General features: G+C 44.5%; 1 protein-coding gene across 1 annotated transcript in view; it reads left to right on the top strand.

Moving 5' to 3' along the window:
• The window catches only part of LOC144120144 (acetylcholinesterase-like), an 80,307-nt gene that overhangs the window by 18,271 nt on the left and 48,329 nt on the right, over nucleotides 1-13,707 (top strand). Inside the window, exons 5-7 of the mRNA XM_077652579.1 lie at nucleotides 4,113-4,175; nucleotides 4,613-4,749; nucleotides 8,749-8,994. Coding sequence (XP_077508705.1) covers nucleotides 4,113-4,175; nucleotides 4,613-4,749; nucleotides 8,749-8,994 — 446 coding nt within the window. The remainder of the gene's footprint in view (nucleotides 1-4,112; nucleotides 4,176-4,612; nucleotides 4,750-8,748; nucleotides 8,995-13,707) is intronic.

Genomic DNA, 13,707 nt, shown 5'->3' with positions numbered 1-13,707 from the left:
ACACGCGCTCGTCCTGTCTATGTGCCTTTCTTTGTGTCAGATTTTAGCGCTATATATTATGACTTTAAAAGCAGAAACGTACGCCAAATCCACCTCTGCACTTAAGTTGCGCGTCATGGGAGACAAATTGGGATAATAATTGTGACCAATCAATTAAAACGGATTTATAAACTCTTTAGTGGCTGCAGTAAGCAGAAATAATTGTTTGCACCTAAGAGGTAGTCGTATTTCTATAGAATTCAATTTGGTAGAATTCTACTAGTGCGCTTGTGTTCGGGGATATTCGAGGCCAAATTTTCAGATCGATTCAGGTAATTGCGCATGCAAGGCCGCGACCACCGGCGCGAAGGTCATCTCGGTATGGCGCGGCTGTCGTCTTGCTATCAACGGCGTAGAGCGCTCCGTGAAGCTGACAACTGTGTCCCTTTCACTTTCGGGTATCTAAATGGAAGAAACGCGCTATGCAACAACTGCGTCATATTAAGGAGTTTCGCCTCGACTGTCAGCGCCTTGAATGCGTAATTACGCTAAAACACTGAAAACTATAGGATAAATATTTTGGAACACCTGTGCTCTAGCACAATAAACGCGATAGAGTAGTCTAGAAATTCGGAGTAATCTAGAAATGGAGCAGTCTAGGTAGATTTCGCATCAGTCAGTGTCTGATGTTTAAAAATCTGTGAAGCATAAATATTATCTCCCTGTTAGATATTACAGATATGACAAAATTTATAATTTATGCCGACAACACTAGTTTGTTTCTTTCGGGATTAACTGCAAGCGAATTACTTGAGATAGGAAATTTCGTTCTAGAAAAAGTGCTACACTGGTCCAATAGGACCTCTTTAAAAATTAACAGCACTAAATCTAAAGTAATAATTTTCCGTCCAGTAAACCACACAGTCTCTGCACTTACGTCACTTACTCTGGGCACTAATAGCATTGAAGTTGTCACCCAACACAAAAATCTAGGCGTCATCTTTGAGAAGAATATCAAGTGGTCTGACCATATTCAACCTCTAAAAAGTAACTTATCAAGAACTTTAGGTGTCATCTGTCGATGTCGCGATGTACTACCTGTAGATATTAAGAAAATGGTGTGCCACACACTGTTTTATTCCCAAATGAACTATTGCCACTTAGTCTGGGGGTCCGCAACCCATACACATATTAACCACATTCTCATCATGCATAATCAGGTGATCCGTATTATTTCCTCCGCCGATTACGTGGCACATACACCTACATTATTTATCCTAAACAATATTCTACCAGTAAAAAAACTGTTAGAGTACAACGCCCGCATCTTATGAAATCCATGAACTCCCACCGTAGTAAATTCCTCCTCAAACTTGCAGCCTTACAAAAATGAACCCACCCAGATATTCACTTCAAAAAAAGAAATGGACGGTACCTCAGGTTCCCACGAACAATGGGAGGCAAATAATTACATTCTTAGTTCCTGATACACTTAATTCAAATTAATTGCGATGTGAAAATGCCGGCTGTACAAGAAATGTTTTTGAGAAATTTTCTCAGTCATATGAAGGATAATAACAGTTTTTATTTTAAATAATATTTATTGCACATGCTTGTACATCCTCACTGTGTCTCCTAATAAACAGGAAATTGCGCCCCCCTATCTCTATTATCTTATAGAGAACATCTTATTTTGTACTTATGTCTATTGCTTAGAAGTACTTAGTAGCCTTGCGTTCTAGATGTCTGATTACGATTTCCTCTATTGCTATTCTTGCCTGTCATATTGTGTCACGTTCACTTTTATTTAATTCGTAATGGGCCCAGAGTCTAGTCAAGCTACTCTGGAGTAGCTTTTTTCCCGGGAGCTTTTTTCACTTCTAGAGAAATAAAGGATATGTGTATGTATGTATAGCACAATTAGAAGAATTATGGACCTCAGGAGCAACTGTACCTACATAAATTTATCGCTATTAGACCTTTTTTTGCATTCTTATTCCATCGACAAGACGCCACTCTAGAATATGGTGCACAGCAGCCGCTATCATAGCGTCAGAGCAGTATGGAGTTGATCTGGGAGAAACTGTTGGTCAATCTGTCTACTTTCTGTCCTAAAATAAAGCGTGCAAAATTTTCATTTTGAAAGAGCCGCTGTTGTGACCCTGATACAAATAATTGGCAAATGTCCTTCTACCACACAGTCAGCCAATGTCGAAGCATGGGCGGGTTGGTGGCAGATCATTCTTATAACAGTGCGAAAAATACAATGACGCATCCTATACACGAGCGCTCGTGTATACGTCTCTTCTCTAAGCCCTTGTCTTTTTCGCCCTTTGCAAGAATGATCACAAGGTGAACACTCACGATTCAAAATTGCCTGGTTTCGTATCATTCACTTCTCAACGTGCCATGGAGTCGTCTTACGACGTCCGTCTTTCCCGTGTTGTGACGAGCGTTTCCTATCAAGCTTCCGCTGTGTTCCCGTTATTGCCGCATTGACTCTGAAATCTTGAAATCTTATGTGGCGCCACTTGCGGAAAGTGGCTGCTTATGTCCTAACGCATCTTCATGGCACGGCTGACGAACGCTTCTCTACAGAAATTTTCTCACCAACCTGGGCAGCTTGTTTTTTGGTTGATAGCACAGGCCGTGCGACTATCTCGCCTCAACTTTTCACTGTTCTACAACCACGTGCGCACGCATCTCTCACTACCCAGTCTCGTATACGGCTTCGCCTTCCGACCTCTTTGTATGGATGAATGTGTGGATGTGTGGCTGTTAGTAGCTTCCCTTTTGAAAAGGGGTAGTTGCCGGTGCTAGCATGCATATCATTTCTTTTTCTTTCTATTTCTCTAACCAACCTGCCAAAATATGCGGTATTATCTATAAATTGGCCATTTTTCTTCAAATACGAACTGCATTGGCTTTTAAGTTCCTCCCATTTTATTCCTGAACATGTATCCTTACATCACCGCCCTGCTTTTGATCCAGCGATCCACAAAGCCGCATCTCAAGACGGAAAAAGAATGTAAAATTTGTTCGCCCATTTCATGCTATATATCATTCGTTATGGGGTGCCCTGTCCGCGTCTCACTTACACTGCATGCGCGCGGCAGGCACGAAAGTTAGCCAGTGGAAGGGAGCGTAGTCGAAAGGTACATGACCTGCGTAAACAGGCTCGTGTGCCTGGTATTGAAATCGAGGAAGCGCTGTCTTAAATACGTGAGTCGCTGGGGCCGTCTGGATAACAATCTCACTGCACAGCATCTATACGCGGAAGTCCGAGACGACATGTGACAGCGCCGCTGGTGGCGCCGTGGATTTAGACGAGAGCAACATAAACGAAGTTCTGCGAATTCCTGAGGCTGTCCTGTAGTCAAAACGCTTCTCTATGACTTGTATGCAAATATCACAGAGTATGTGCAATCTCTGATTACAATACCGGTAACATATGCGTTGAGCTGGGAAACCGTTGGAGGTGGGAGGGATACCAAAGGACGCCTTGTACGCCATGCGCGAGCAATACGCAAAGCAAACTGAAACCAAACAGAAAAGAAGCGGAAAGCATATGGGATTCCGCATACTTCATGTATAACAAGGAGTTCGTATTCTAACATTTCCGCATGTGCGGATCACACAGAAACCTTTCAATAGAGATTGCTATCCAAGGCAAGCTTTTCATCTAACCGCTACCAATCTGCCTAAACCAAGAGCCAGTAATGTTTGTGAGCAGGTGGTCTCCGTGACAGAGATGAGCTTTGAAACCTCGTTTTATAGTGCCAAAATCGCGAGAATTTCCCACGGCACAAATCAGTACTTGGGCGTCATTCGGCTTTCAAAAAAACCCAAACACTATTAATAGACTGTGCGACATCAAACTTATCATTCACCCTTATTCTTAATGTAGCACCTTGGCATTCTCTGGCTGAAAATGAACTTAGCGCTGATGTTATATTCCTCGGCTTGTGCATCCTCGTCTTCAGGATTGTACGTGTGATCATTAAAGAATTAAGTACACGGCGAACTTCCAAATAAAAGCATTGGGTACACTCAAATAAGATTACCGGTACGCAATTGATAGAAGCGCTCAAGGGTACTGAGCTTATGCTTCTTGCTCTAATGCGTTCCTGCAGGTCTCCGTTAAGAAAGATAGTGCCGGGCAGCCTCCACACGACATGAGTGCCAAGAAGGGCCAGGTAACAAAGACAGCATATTTTGCTCCTTACTTTCGTGTTCGCCACTTCTAAGACCCCTGTATATGGCGCAATCAGACTGCTTTCTGCAGGAGATACCAACTAGCAGAATAGCATTTCTAATAAGTTCTGATTTGCATTGACTGAGAAGATTACTTAACAAATCCATTCCAACACGAATGAGGTTCCTTACTTGGAGCGGGATTATCATGGCCCGTAAATATTATAGGGCTCGTTTTCAGCGTGTGTGTCTTCAATTTTTCAATGTAGCCAAACATTTATGTCTAGGCAGTGTAAAGGAAACTTGTAGTTATATTCTTAAATTGTAAGCACATTTTCTGACTAAACCCGGTCGTTACTGCGTCGCTGAAACCAACCGCACAGGGGTTTGAATGTACGTAGTACCCTCCCACAAATTCCGCCGTATTTTTGTTCTGTAGGTACTCGATGGCGGGGTCGCAGTAGCTCCCGATAAGATGACGCAACCAGGTGCTCTTCAGCCGGCTATCGTTATGAAAGAAGTCGTCAAGGCCGCGCCATCGCGGGCTGGCGCACCTGTCTCTGATGCGGATATGGGGTGAGCAACGTTTTGGCGCAAAAGACACTCCTCCAGGTGATGGTCTCCTGAAGAGACCTTTCCGGTGTCTTATACAGCAGTATAGTTTACAAAGCTGTTTCTGTTTTTTAATGCGGCATGACGGCGGATCGCAAACATATGGTACGTCATGGTCGTCACTGCAGGAGCAGCAAAGTGCTGTTCTTAACCATCAACAGCGGTCACAATGCTGGTTGTGTTGGGTCTCGCAAGGTTCCGTAGGACGCGAGAAATATTTAGGGCGATTTCTGCAGTGTTACCAGGGTAACGACACCTACATCGTTGATATGCCTGTCCGAAATACGCATTCCAAACCTCACCAAGAAAATCCAGTGTGCTAAAGTCCACCTAGATATCGGCTTTGTGTACCTTCCAACACTTGGCCGTAGGCCACAAGACAAAGGGTTGAAGAATGCAAAATCGGAATTTTAGTTTCCATAAAATCTCCCACATTAGCACGCATCTAAAAGAGAACGACACGGCGTGTGTCTACTAAAATGGCGCACCTAGCAAAAGCATTCGTAGCATCGAGTTTTCAGCCGATAACGGCCGCTGCCACCCGCCGGGCGCACATGCGCTAATGCGACTTCTACGCTACTGGCGCGTGCAGCATATTGACGGAAATTCCTACAGGCTTTGAAATGTTAGACACGCAAAAAGTGCTTGTTTGCCATGTCACTCTGTCACCATTGAATCTTTTTTCATCAGTGCGCATGTTATGCACTAACAGTACTGTGCAGGCACATGCTTCAAGTAAACTTAAAAAATAAGTCTTAGCTGCGATTATCGGGGCAACATTGACATTCAACACGGATTACCGCGCACGTCTACTGCAATGGAACACAAACCAATTCATCCCCCCCCCTTCCCCTATCTCATAGATTTTGGGCCCCCGACTCTCCTACTTGGCGCCCCTGAAGCTCAGATGATAGGAGCGCGTAGTGTTCGCTGATGGGGCATGACTACCGCCTCTGAAACTTGGAAGAACGAATTTGCCACTACAGCAGTTCTGTTGACTTCATGTTGGCAAATCCTAGGGGTACGAGTGGTCAAATGACGGCCCGAAAGCTTGACGCAGAACGGATGGCTTAGCGCTCTGCTGAGTGGTCAGCGGCCACACAGACCTAACATGGCATTGTAGCCAGTCACAACGCTTAAGGACGGATGGACGAATAGAAGATAAGAGCGTCTCCTTTGAAACGGGATGGTAGCAGTAGCTGCCATCCTCGGATTTTTCCCTTCATTTTTATTTAACGGTGTTAACAACTGGCGTAAATTTTTCCTTTTTCTTTCATGAGAATTTTTTTAAGCAGTGCCCCTAGCAGCGCCTTAACGCGGATAATTTCTCAACTATCACATTCTGTTTATACGGAAGAGCGTATCTTAGAGGAAAGTAAAATGAGGATGTATTCCACATAGTTTGCTATACCTTTCCTGTATGTATCCGCTGCTATAAAAATAAAAACACGAGATTTGCGTGCTAATAGGGCCACACGCCGTGTTCTTCTCCGTCGGGCGCACTGTTTACATAGAAGGACGTGACCTAAACCCAAATATCTTCTGGTATGCAAGGCGAAATTCAATATTTATACCGAGTGCGCTGCACATTTAGAACTTGCCTGTCATATCTTTGGTTGCAGCCAGCATTTCTCCCAGTTACCACGAAACGTGTTTGGAAAAAATGTAAAAATAGGCACTCGCACGTTTTGTGTCATCACGAAAATTTTGACACAATTTTAGCACGCTATCTCTTCAACTGATCGTTTATCATGAATTTTAACATGCGGCGTGTGTCAAAAACACTTTCATGTGCAAATAGCCTTCAAATTCTCACTGTCACAAAGAAAAGGGTGCTGCAGTGCGCTTTTGAAGTTTCGCGTCCAGAGATGTAGGCATCGTGCAATAATGCTCAAAATCTCCGAGCGCCCTTTTTTGTATCGATATGCAGTTCTTTAAAGAAAGTACTGTACAAAATGTCCTTGTTAACACCAGGTGTTAAGAATTAAGCACCTGAAGCAGAAATGTGGATGATTTCAGCTTTGAAGCGTTGTTTGTGTAGGCCGCCAAGAGAGATTTATTTGGAAGTGACTTTCGCGATAATGAAAGAGATGGGAATTCTAACGGGCATTATCAGTGCAAATCTCTTGCATGCTGTTCAATAAAGATGAAAGAAGAGATGCAGATAGGAGGGGGATGATGGTATTAGGAGGGAATTTCTGAAAGCGAACATTTGGTTCTCGTCTGTTTGGAAATACTGGTATTGTCCACATCGTCACGCCCGTCTTGAGCCTATGTCAATGTGGTATAGTTCCAAAGAGGAGTGGCGCCCTAAATATCTCACGTCGACAATGAGAGCCCTAGAGATACTGTCCAGTGCAGCGTATTGAGGAGCGTCGACAAGCGTAATATTTTGTTCTTATACCTAGTGCACGCAAGAAAAAAAAGGGCCTGCATCGGGGCACCTTGGATTTTAATTCATTTGCTCCTCACAATAATTCGTTGTGATAACTGGTTGTAATACCAAGAGCGACTGACGATAAAAACATATTATATTTACTCGCCTTTCAAATTGATGTTGTAAATAGAGTAATCAAGTTAATAGAGTAGTATTTTCAATTGATTTATTAGAGCAGGGTGCCTGCAAAAAAGCACTGCTTAAGCAGCGCAGCCGACCAACCAGTGAAAGCTCACAGACGGTTTCAGAGGCCTTACAGTTGTGCCGTAGTCGACAAACCAGTCCGCTATACTGGTGCACTCAATGACCCCATTGCAGCCGTCAAGCTCAAAAGAATGCAAACGTGAAGGCTGCCCATCAAAGGGCCTTATTCGGAACAGGAAAAGGGGGTTCTGTTCCTCTCTATTACAAAAAACTAACAGTTATCTGTTCCACAAGTAGTGTCACAAAAATAATTCTCTGCAGCGCATTCTGTTGATAATAAACATTATCAAAGTATAGCAATAAATTAGACAAAAAAATGAGGCGGTATACATAGAGCAGCTTGAAGGCATTGAGGTCACAATGAGGCCACAGCAGAAATTTTGAAAAACAAAGAATTTTGTATCAACCGATAATATTCAGTAACAGTAACTGAACAAAACATGATATCGAAGGCATTTCTGTATAATTACTAAGCATAAAAGGTCTTTCAGGGAAATTTTTGCGAAAAGCAGTCATGAAGGGCTTTCATATGTCAATCAAATTTGGCCATTTTTCGCTATTTTTGAATCCCAGAAAGTTTAAACACTCATCTAAAAAACTTTCCAACCAAATTTTTTCTAGTGGTAGTACACGGAGCAATAAATAGAGAGCAAGGGTATCAGCCTCAAATTCCTAGTCCTTCATTTCTCGTTATTGCCTTGGAACACGCCTTATTTTTAACGCATCACTTTTCTACATGCCTGCGATCACCTTCCTGGAATAATCCGAGAGAGAAAAAAAGTCTCTACTGGACCAAATAGAAAAGTTTGCTTATAAAAATTAAAAAGACGCAGGTGTCTCGCTTTGTGCGAAACCAAACTATCAAGTTCATGCAGTGGAGAAAGAGACGTTTTCTGCCGCTTGTGACAAAAGTTTTTGAAAAAAAAGTCAGCGTTCCTTTCAAATTTAAGGTCTATTGCTGTGTGTCGACAGACGCATTTTTCCATCACCTGTAAGTATTATTGAGACCTCGATTACCATCCATATCGGCACATACCCAGCTACTATGCTGTCAGCGCTCACTACAGGGTGACTCCAGCTGGAAGAGCTGGCAACTTTGGACAATTTTGAACCCTCTGAAAAGTACAGTCTACAGCAGTCGCGGCCAGTGATAGGGCCTTTCCAGAGCAGCGCGCCTATATACTTTCTACGCTATTATTTCCGTCCAGACCGGAAAGAAAAACGCATGGCTGAGATAGGCTGCCACCACGAAAGAACTGCGATCTTCCTTGCGACTCCAATTCGTCTGATGGTTGCTTCCTATTGTCCTTGAAAACACACAGTGCAGCGGACGAAGAGAGCCGGCAGCGTCTGTTCGGCGCGGCGGCCCTCTCCGTGCTTGCACTGAGCGCAATGGGCGCCGTGCTCGTGCTCATGTTCTTGCTGCAAGCGTGGGACAAGGAGGTGCGCCTGAACGTTCCCAACCTGGGCGTCTTCCTAGGCACGCGTGGCTTCGTCGAGAACTCGCCCGTGTACATCTTCCGTGCCATCCCTTTCGCCCGTGGTACCAGCGGACACCAGCGCTTCTCGTGAGTGCACGCATGTGCAATGTGGCGCTAGGGGAGCAAGGGTGCCGCATCATAGTTCCGTTTTTAATGCGAAAGCATTACTACTTCCATTGCGAGGGAAGCTGGCAGAGTATGTGTCTGAGTGTGTGTGTGTGTAGTCGCAGATGGCATAGAAAATCCCAGCGATGGCAAGAAAGTAAGGGTGACGCCATCAAACCGCCGTATGAGGCACACAGCAAGCCGAGCACTATCACTTCGGACAATCCAATACACGTCATTCGTTTATATATACTGCGCACTAGCCGACCTCCGTGTAGCGCCATTCATGCAGTGACATTCGTGCCAAAATTCGGGCGCCACCGTTTGTCGCACAGAGTTCCGGGTGGTGTCATACGATTTCTTGTTGCATATAGCTTACATGTGCAATTCAAGTTAAAGGCTAGCTTTCTACAGGGATTGGAGCCGGAGGCATATGTACTTCCAATTGCACGCCTTCCCATACTTCCCTATTAAGATTGGGATGCAACCGTTCGTCGTATACCTTTCGCGGTGCTGTAATACACAAACTCTGTTCTCGTAATCAACGAGGAGCAGTTATGCTTTCTCATTCCCACATAAGCGGTGTGAAGTGTCTGTGCCGAGTTTTAATTAGCGTAGCACGTAAGAAAAGTCGCAGCTGTAAGCAGAAGATATGTTCTTCCGTGGCCGAACAAGGACCTCGTAGACAAGAAATTCTGCGTGTAACGTGGTGCGACGTTGTTCTCGAATTGAAATTTGCCAGGCGGGTCTCAACTGTAGGGGCATCTCGTCCTTCATCTGTAGGAGCAAGGGAGTGTCGCTAAATGTGCAAGTTCTTTAGCTGAATATAGCTTCTCTTTAGTGCGGTATGTGCCCGATTTACTCCTGCCATGGTGTCACTATGCTGAAAAAAAACAACAATTTTATTGTTATGTGCGTTTTATTAAACGAGTAATAGAATTCTGAGAGTTAAGTCCCCTTTCCTCCAAATTGTCTGGTGACCAGCAAAGGGAGCACGGCCTCATACTATCGCTTGTCTGATATAAGATCGAAAATAATGAGAAGCTCCATCGGAAGCGGTAATGAATAGATGTACGAGATGTTATACGAAGCATTAACAGAAACCCCGGACGCTGATATTCTGCCAAACTGTTTTAATGCTTTTTGGTGTCAAAGGTTTTCGCAGAAATCACTCCTTTTTATTCTGTATTCCACATATACAAGCATTAATTTTTTTATTCGCTCAAGCAATAAGAACATAAAAGTGTATTTAATGCACAAAATACTTAAATACAGCATAACATCTTATAGCAAATTTTTTTCGAAACCGAAAGTCAATAGAATATGCACATAAGCTGGTGAACAGTGATGCTCGTCTGTACAACAAAATGCGCATCAATTTAAATGATTGCGAAAGCTGCAACATTCCTGCAATTCGCGTGCATTTAAAAAAAGAGCCATACATGCATGTTAAAAGCTTCAAATACCAAAACATGCTTGTGGAAAGAGATTTCTTTTTGCAAGTACACAAGACCCTATTGACTGCGTATCACTCAAGAGTTGCTCTGGCAAGACCACTTGTGCAATACCTTAGTGCACTCTGCCGGCTCGACACTCATCCGCAGACTTGCACAAAGCGATGACGTCAAAAAACGTCATCTTTAGGAAAAGGCAGCTGTGCATCAGCTTACCTATTTGTCACTTCATTGAATAACCTCAGTCGTCTCGACACAGCAACCAAAGTAATCTCGACCGTAATGATAGAGAAAATGACGCTGAGGAATTGTACATCCCTCTCTTAACGAAAGACGAAGTAAATAAAGCGGTAGTACCAATACAAAATGAAATGGCAACTGGTAAAGATCTGATAAATGCACACCTCTTGAAAGGTGGTCGGGAATTGAAAACTGGGCAACAGTATACATAATGCCTTATGACCTCGAGCCTACCGGAATCTTCGAAGGAAACTAACATTATATTATTCGATCAGAAAGGGGACGTCAATGGTTTGAAAAATTATTAGCCGATCATCTTACTGTCCGTTGGCTACAAGTTATTTACAAAGGTAATCACTAATAGGATCACGGTAACGTTAGATTGCAAGAAACTAAAAGACCGGGCTAGAATTCGTAAATGCTACTCGACGATAAACAATTTTCACACTCTCAATCAAGTAGAAAAGAAATCTCTCGAATATAATCAACCCTGCGTATAGCCTTCATAGATTACGAGGGTGCCTTTGACTCAGTCGAAACCAACGCAATCATGCTGGTATTACGGAGGGTGAAGAAGAGGCATATGTAAAAATACTGGAAGATATTCATAGCATCTGCACAGCCACCATAGTCCTCCACAAATAATAAGGGGTGTCTAGCAGGATGACACAATATCTCCAGTAGTATTCATGGCGTATACGCAAGAGGTTTCTATTGTCCAGGAATGGGAAGAATTGGGGATAAAATTAATGAAAAATGGCTTAGTAATCTGGGATTGACTGATGATATTTCCTTGCTAAATAACTCAGGGGGCAATTTGCAAAACATGATCAATGACCCAGACAGGTAAAGCAGAACTGTGGGTCTAAAATTGTATATGCGAAAAACTTATGTTCATCATTCGAGGAGGAAACGCAAGTAAGCGATAGGTAGCCAAGCGTTTGAAGACGTAAGAAATAATGCCTACATAGGTAAGGTAATGTTAGCCTATTATGGCAATAATAGTGAACCACTAGGAGAATATGAATGCGGTAGAAAGCATTTGGCAAGTACTCTGAGATCATAAAAAAAATGGCAGTTTGCGTAATATGCACAGGAGAACTGACCTATGGGGCAGAGTCTTAGATGCGGACAAAAAGAGTTGAACCTAAATTGAGAACAACGCGGTTAGCTATGGAAAGCGAGAATACAGGCGCAACATAAGAGACATTCAGTCACTTCGGTACTGTAGTAAGGTTTATTCTCGTTGCCTTGTTCATTTCGCAATATAAAAACATAATTCCTCGCCAATTTATTCATGTTGGTTTTCTTTAAACCGAACCATGAGCCTTCGAAGGCAAATGGCTCACTGATTGTGAGGATTGAAACCAAAACTTTAATGTCTTTAGCACTTAGAGACCGTTTATTGTAATCTAATCTAAATATCATCATTTGACAAACAGTGACAAGAGTCCCCCTGATTAAGCCTTCCAACTGTTCAGTTCCTTTTTGACGTCATATATGGTTACGCCCTCTGTATCACACAAGTGTCCCTGCGATTATAATTTTGCGGGCGGGATTTTTTTAAAAGTGGCATCTAGCTACGTTCTTCATTGGGCGCAGCCAGAGATGCCGGAGCATATTGACGCCAGCGCTCGAGAAGACGAACGCGCAGATCAAGAAGAGAACGAAGTGTTGAGGAAGCGCTCTCGGCCAGGGCTACGCCGCTACTGACTGTCGGTCGCTTAACGCCGTTGCTGACTCTACGCCAACGCCAACGTGACATCTAGTGCGGGTGCTCGGTACGTTGTTCATGTACCGTACGCCCCATTCAAGCCACAGTTCATGTCCCGGAGAAATACCTAACGTAGACACGCCAGTCCACCAGGGCAGTCGCCGATTGCAAGGCCTATCTCCCGAATTTAGACTACTCCCTTCTAATCCACCCCGAAGGGCTCCCACAATGAATACCAACCCAGCTACAGTTCCGCCGGTCCTGCTCCACCACCAGCGTGAGCCACCGCATTTCCACAGCCAACCCCACGAGGACGCCGAAGACTGGCTGGACCAGTACGATCGGGTGGCCACCTACAATGGCTGGGGCGCTGACTGCAAGATGCGTCATGTTTATTTCGCCCTCGAAGACTACGCGAGGACCTGGTTTATCAGCAACGAATCTGGTCTTCGAACGTGAGATACGTTCAAATCTGAGTTTCTCCAAGTGTTCAAGGACAGCACATTACGCAATGAGAAGGCTGACCTGCTTTTGCGTGCCCGACATCAACTCCCCAACGAGAGTGTGACGGTGTACGTCGAAGAAATGAAGCGATTCTTCCGACGTGCGGACCCAAGCATGTCGGAGAAGAGGAAGGTAAGCTTCCTGATGAAAGGGGTTAAGGAGCAGCTGTTCGCCGGCCTGGTTCGAACTCCTCCAGTGACTGTAACTGACTTCATAAAGGAGGCGAGCTCCATCGAGATGTCTCTTGACATGAGGGTCCGACAGTACGACCGCCCAACAGCATTGATGCGCACGGCCACTGTGGAGGGAGCCACAATGAACTCGGCATAATCTCTACGTGAGATAATTCGATCCATTGTGCGCGAAGAACTGGCGAAGCTCTTTCCGGCTAAGGTACAGCCTCAGGTTGCCACACTTGCTGATGTTGTTCGCGAGGAGGTGCAACAAGCTTTGAGCACGAGCACACCACTACCTCTCCCAGACCCGGTACAGCCGCAGCACCCTGATCTCAGCTACGCTGCCGTCACACGTCGTTTTATTCCGTCCCAGCCGAACCCACGTTACGATGCACCTGCCTCCGCCGCTATGCGGAGTGAACCTCTCCAGCCGAATTCTCCACAGCGCCTAGGACGACGCAGAACGGATATCTGGAGAGCACCAGACAATCAGCCGCTGTGTTACCATTGCGGTGAGGCTGGACATGTTTGGAGCCGCTGCCCATACAAAGAGATGGGTCTTCGAGGATTCCCCGTCGGCTGTCCTCGTCCGACGTGTGGAGAACGA

Source organism: Amblyomma americanum, chromosome 2 (genome assembly GCF_052857255.1).
Source record: "Amblyomma americanum isolate KBUSLIRL-KWMA chromosome 2, ASM5285725v1, whole genome shotgun sequence".
Taxonomy (NCBI): Eukaryota; Metazoa; Arthropoda; class Arachnida; order Ixodida; family Ixodidae; genus Amblyomma; species Amblyomma americanum.
This window is presented reverse-complemented; position numbering and strand designations above follow the sequence as displayed.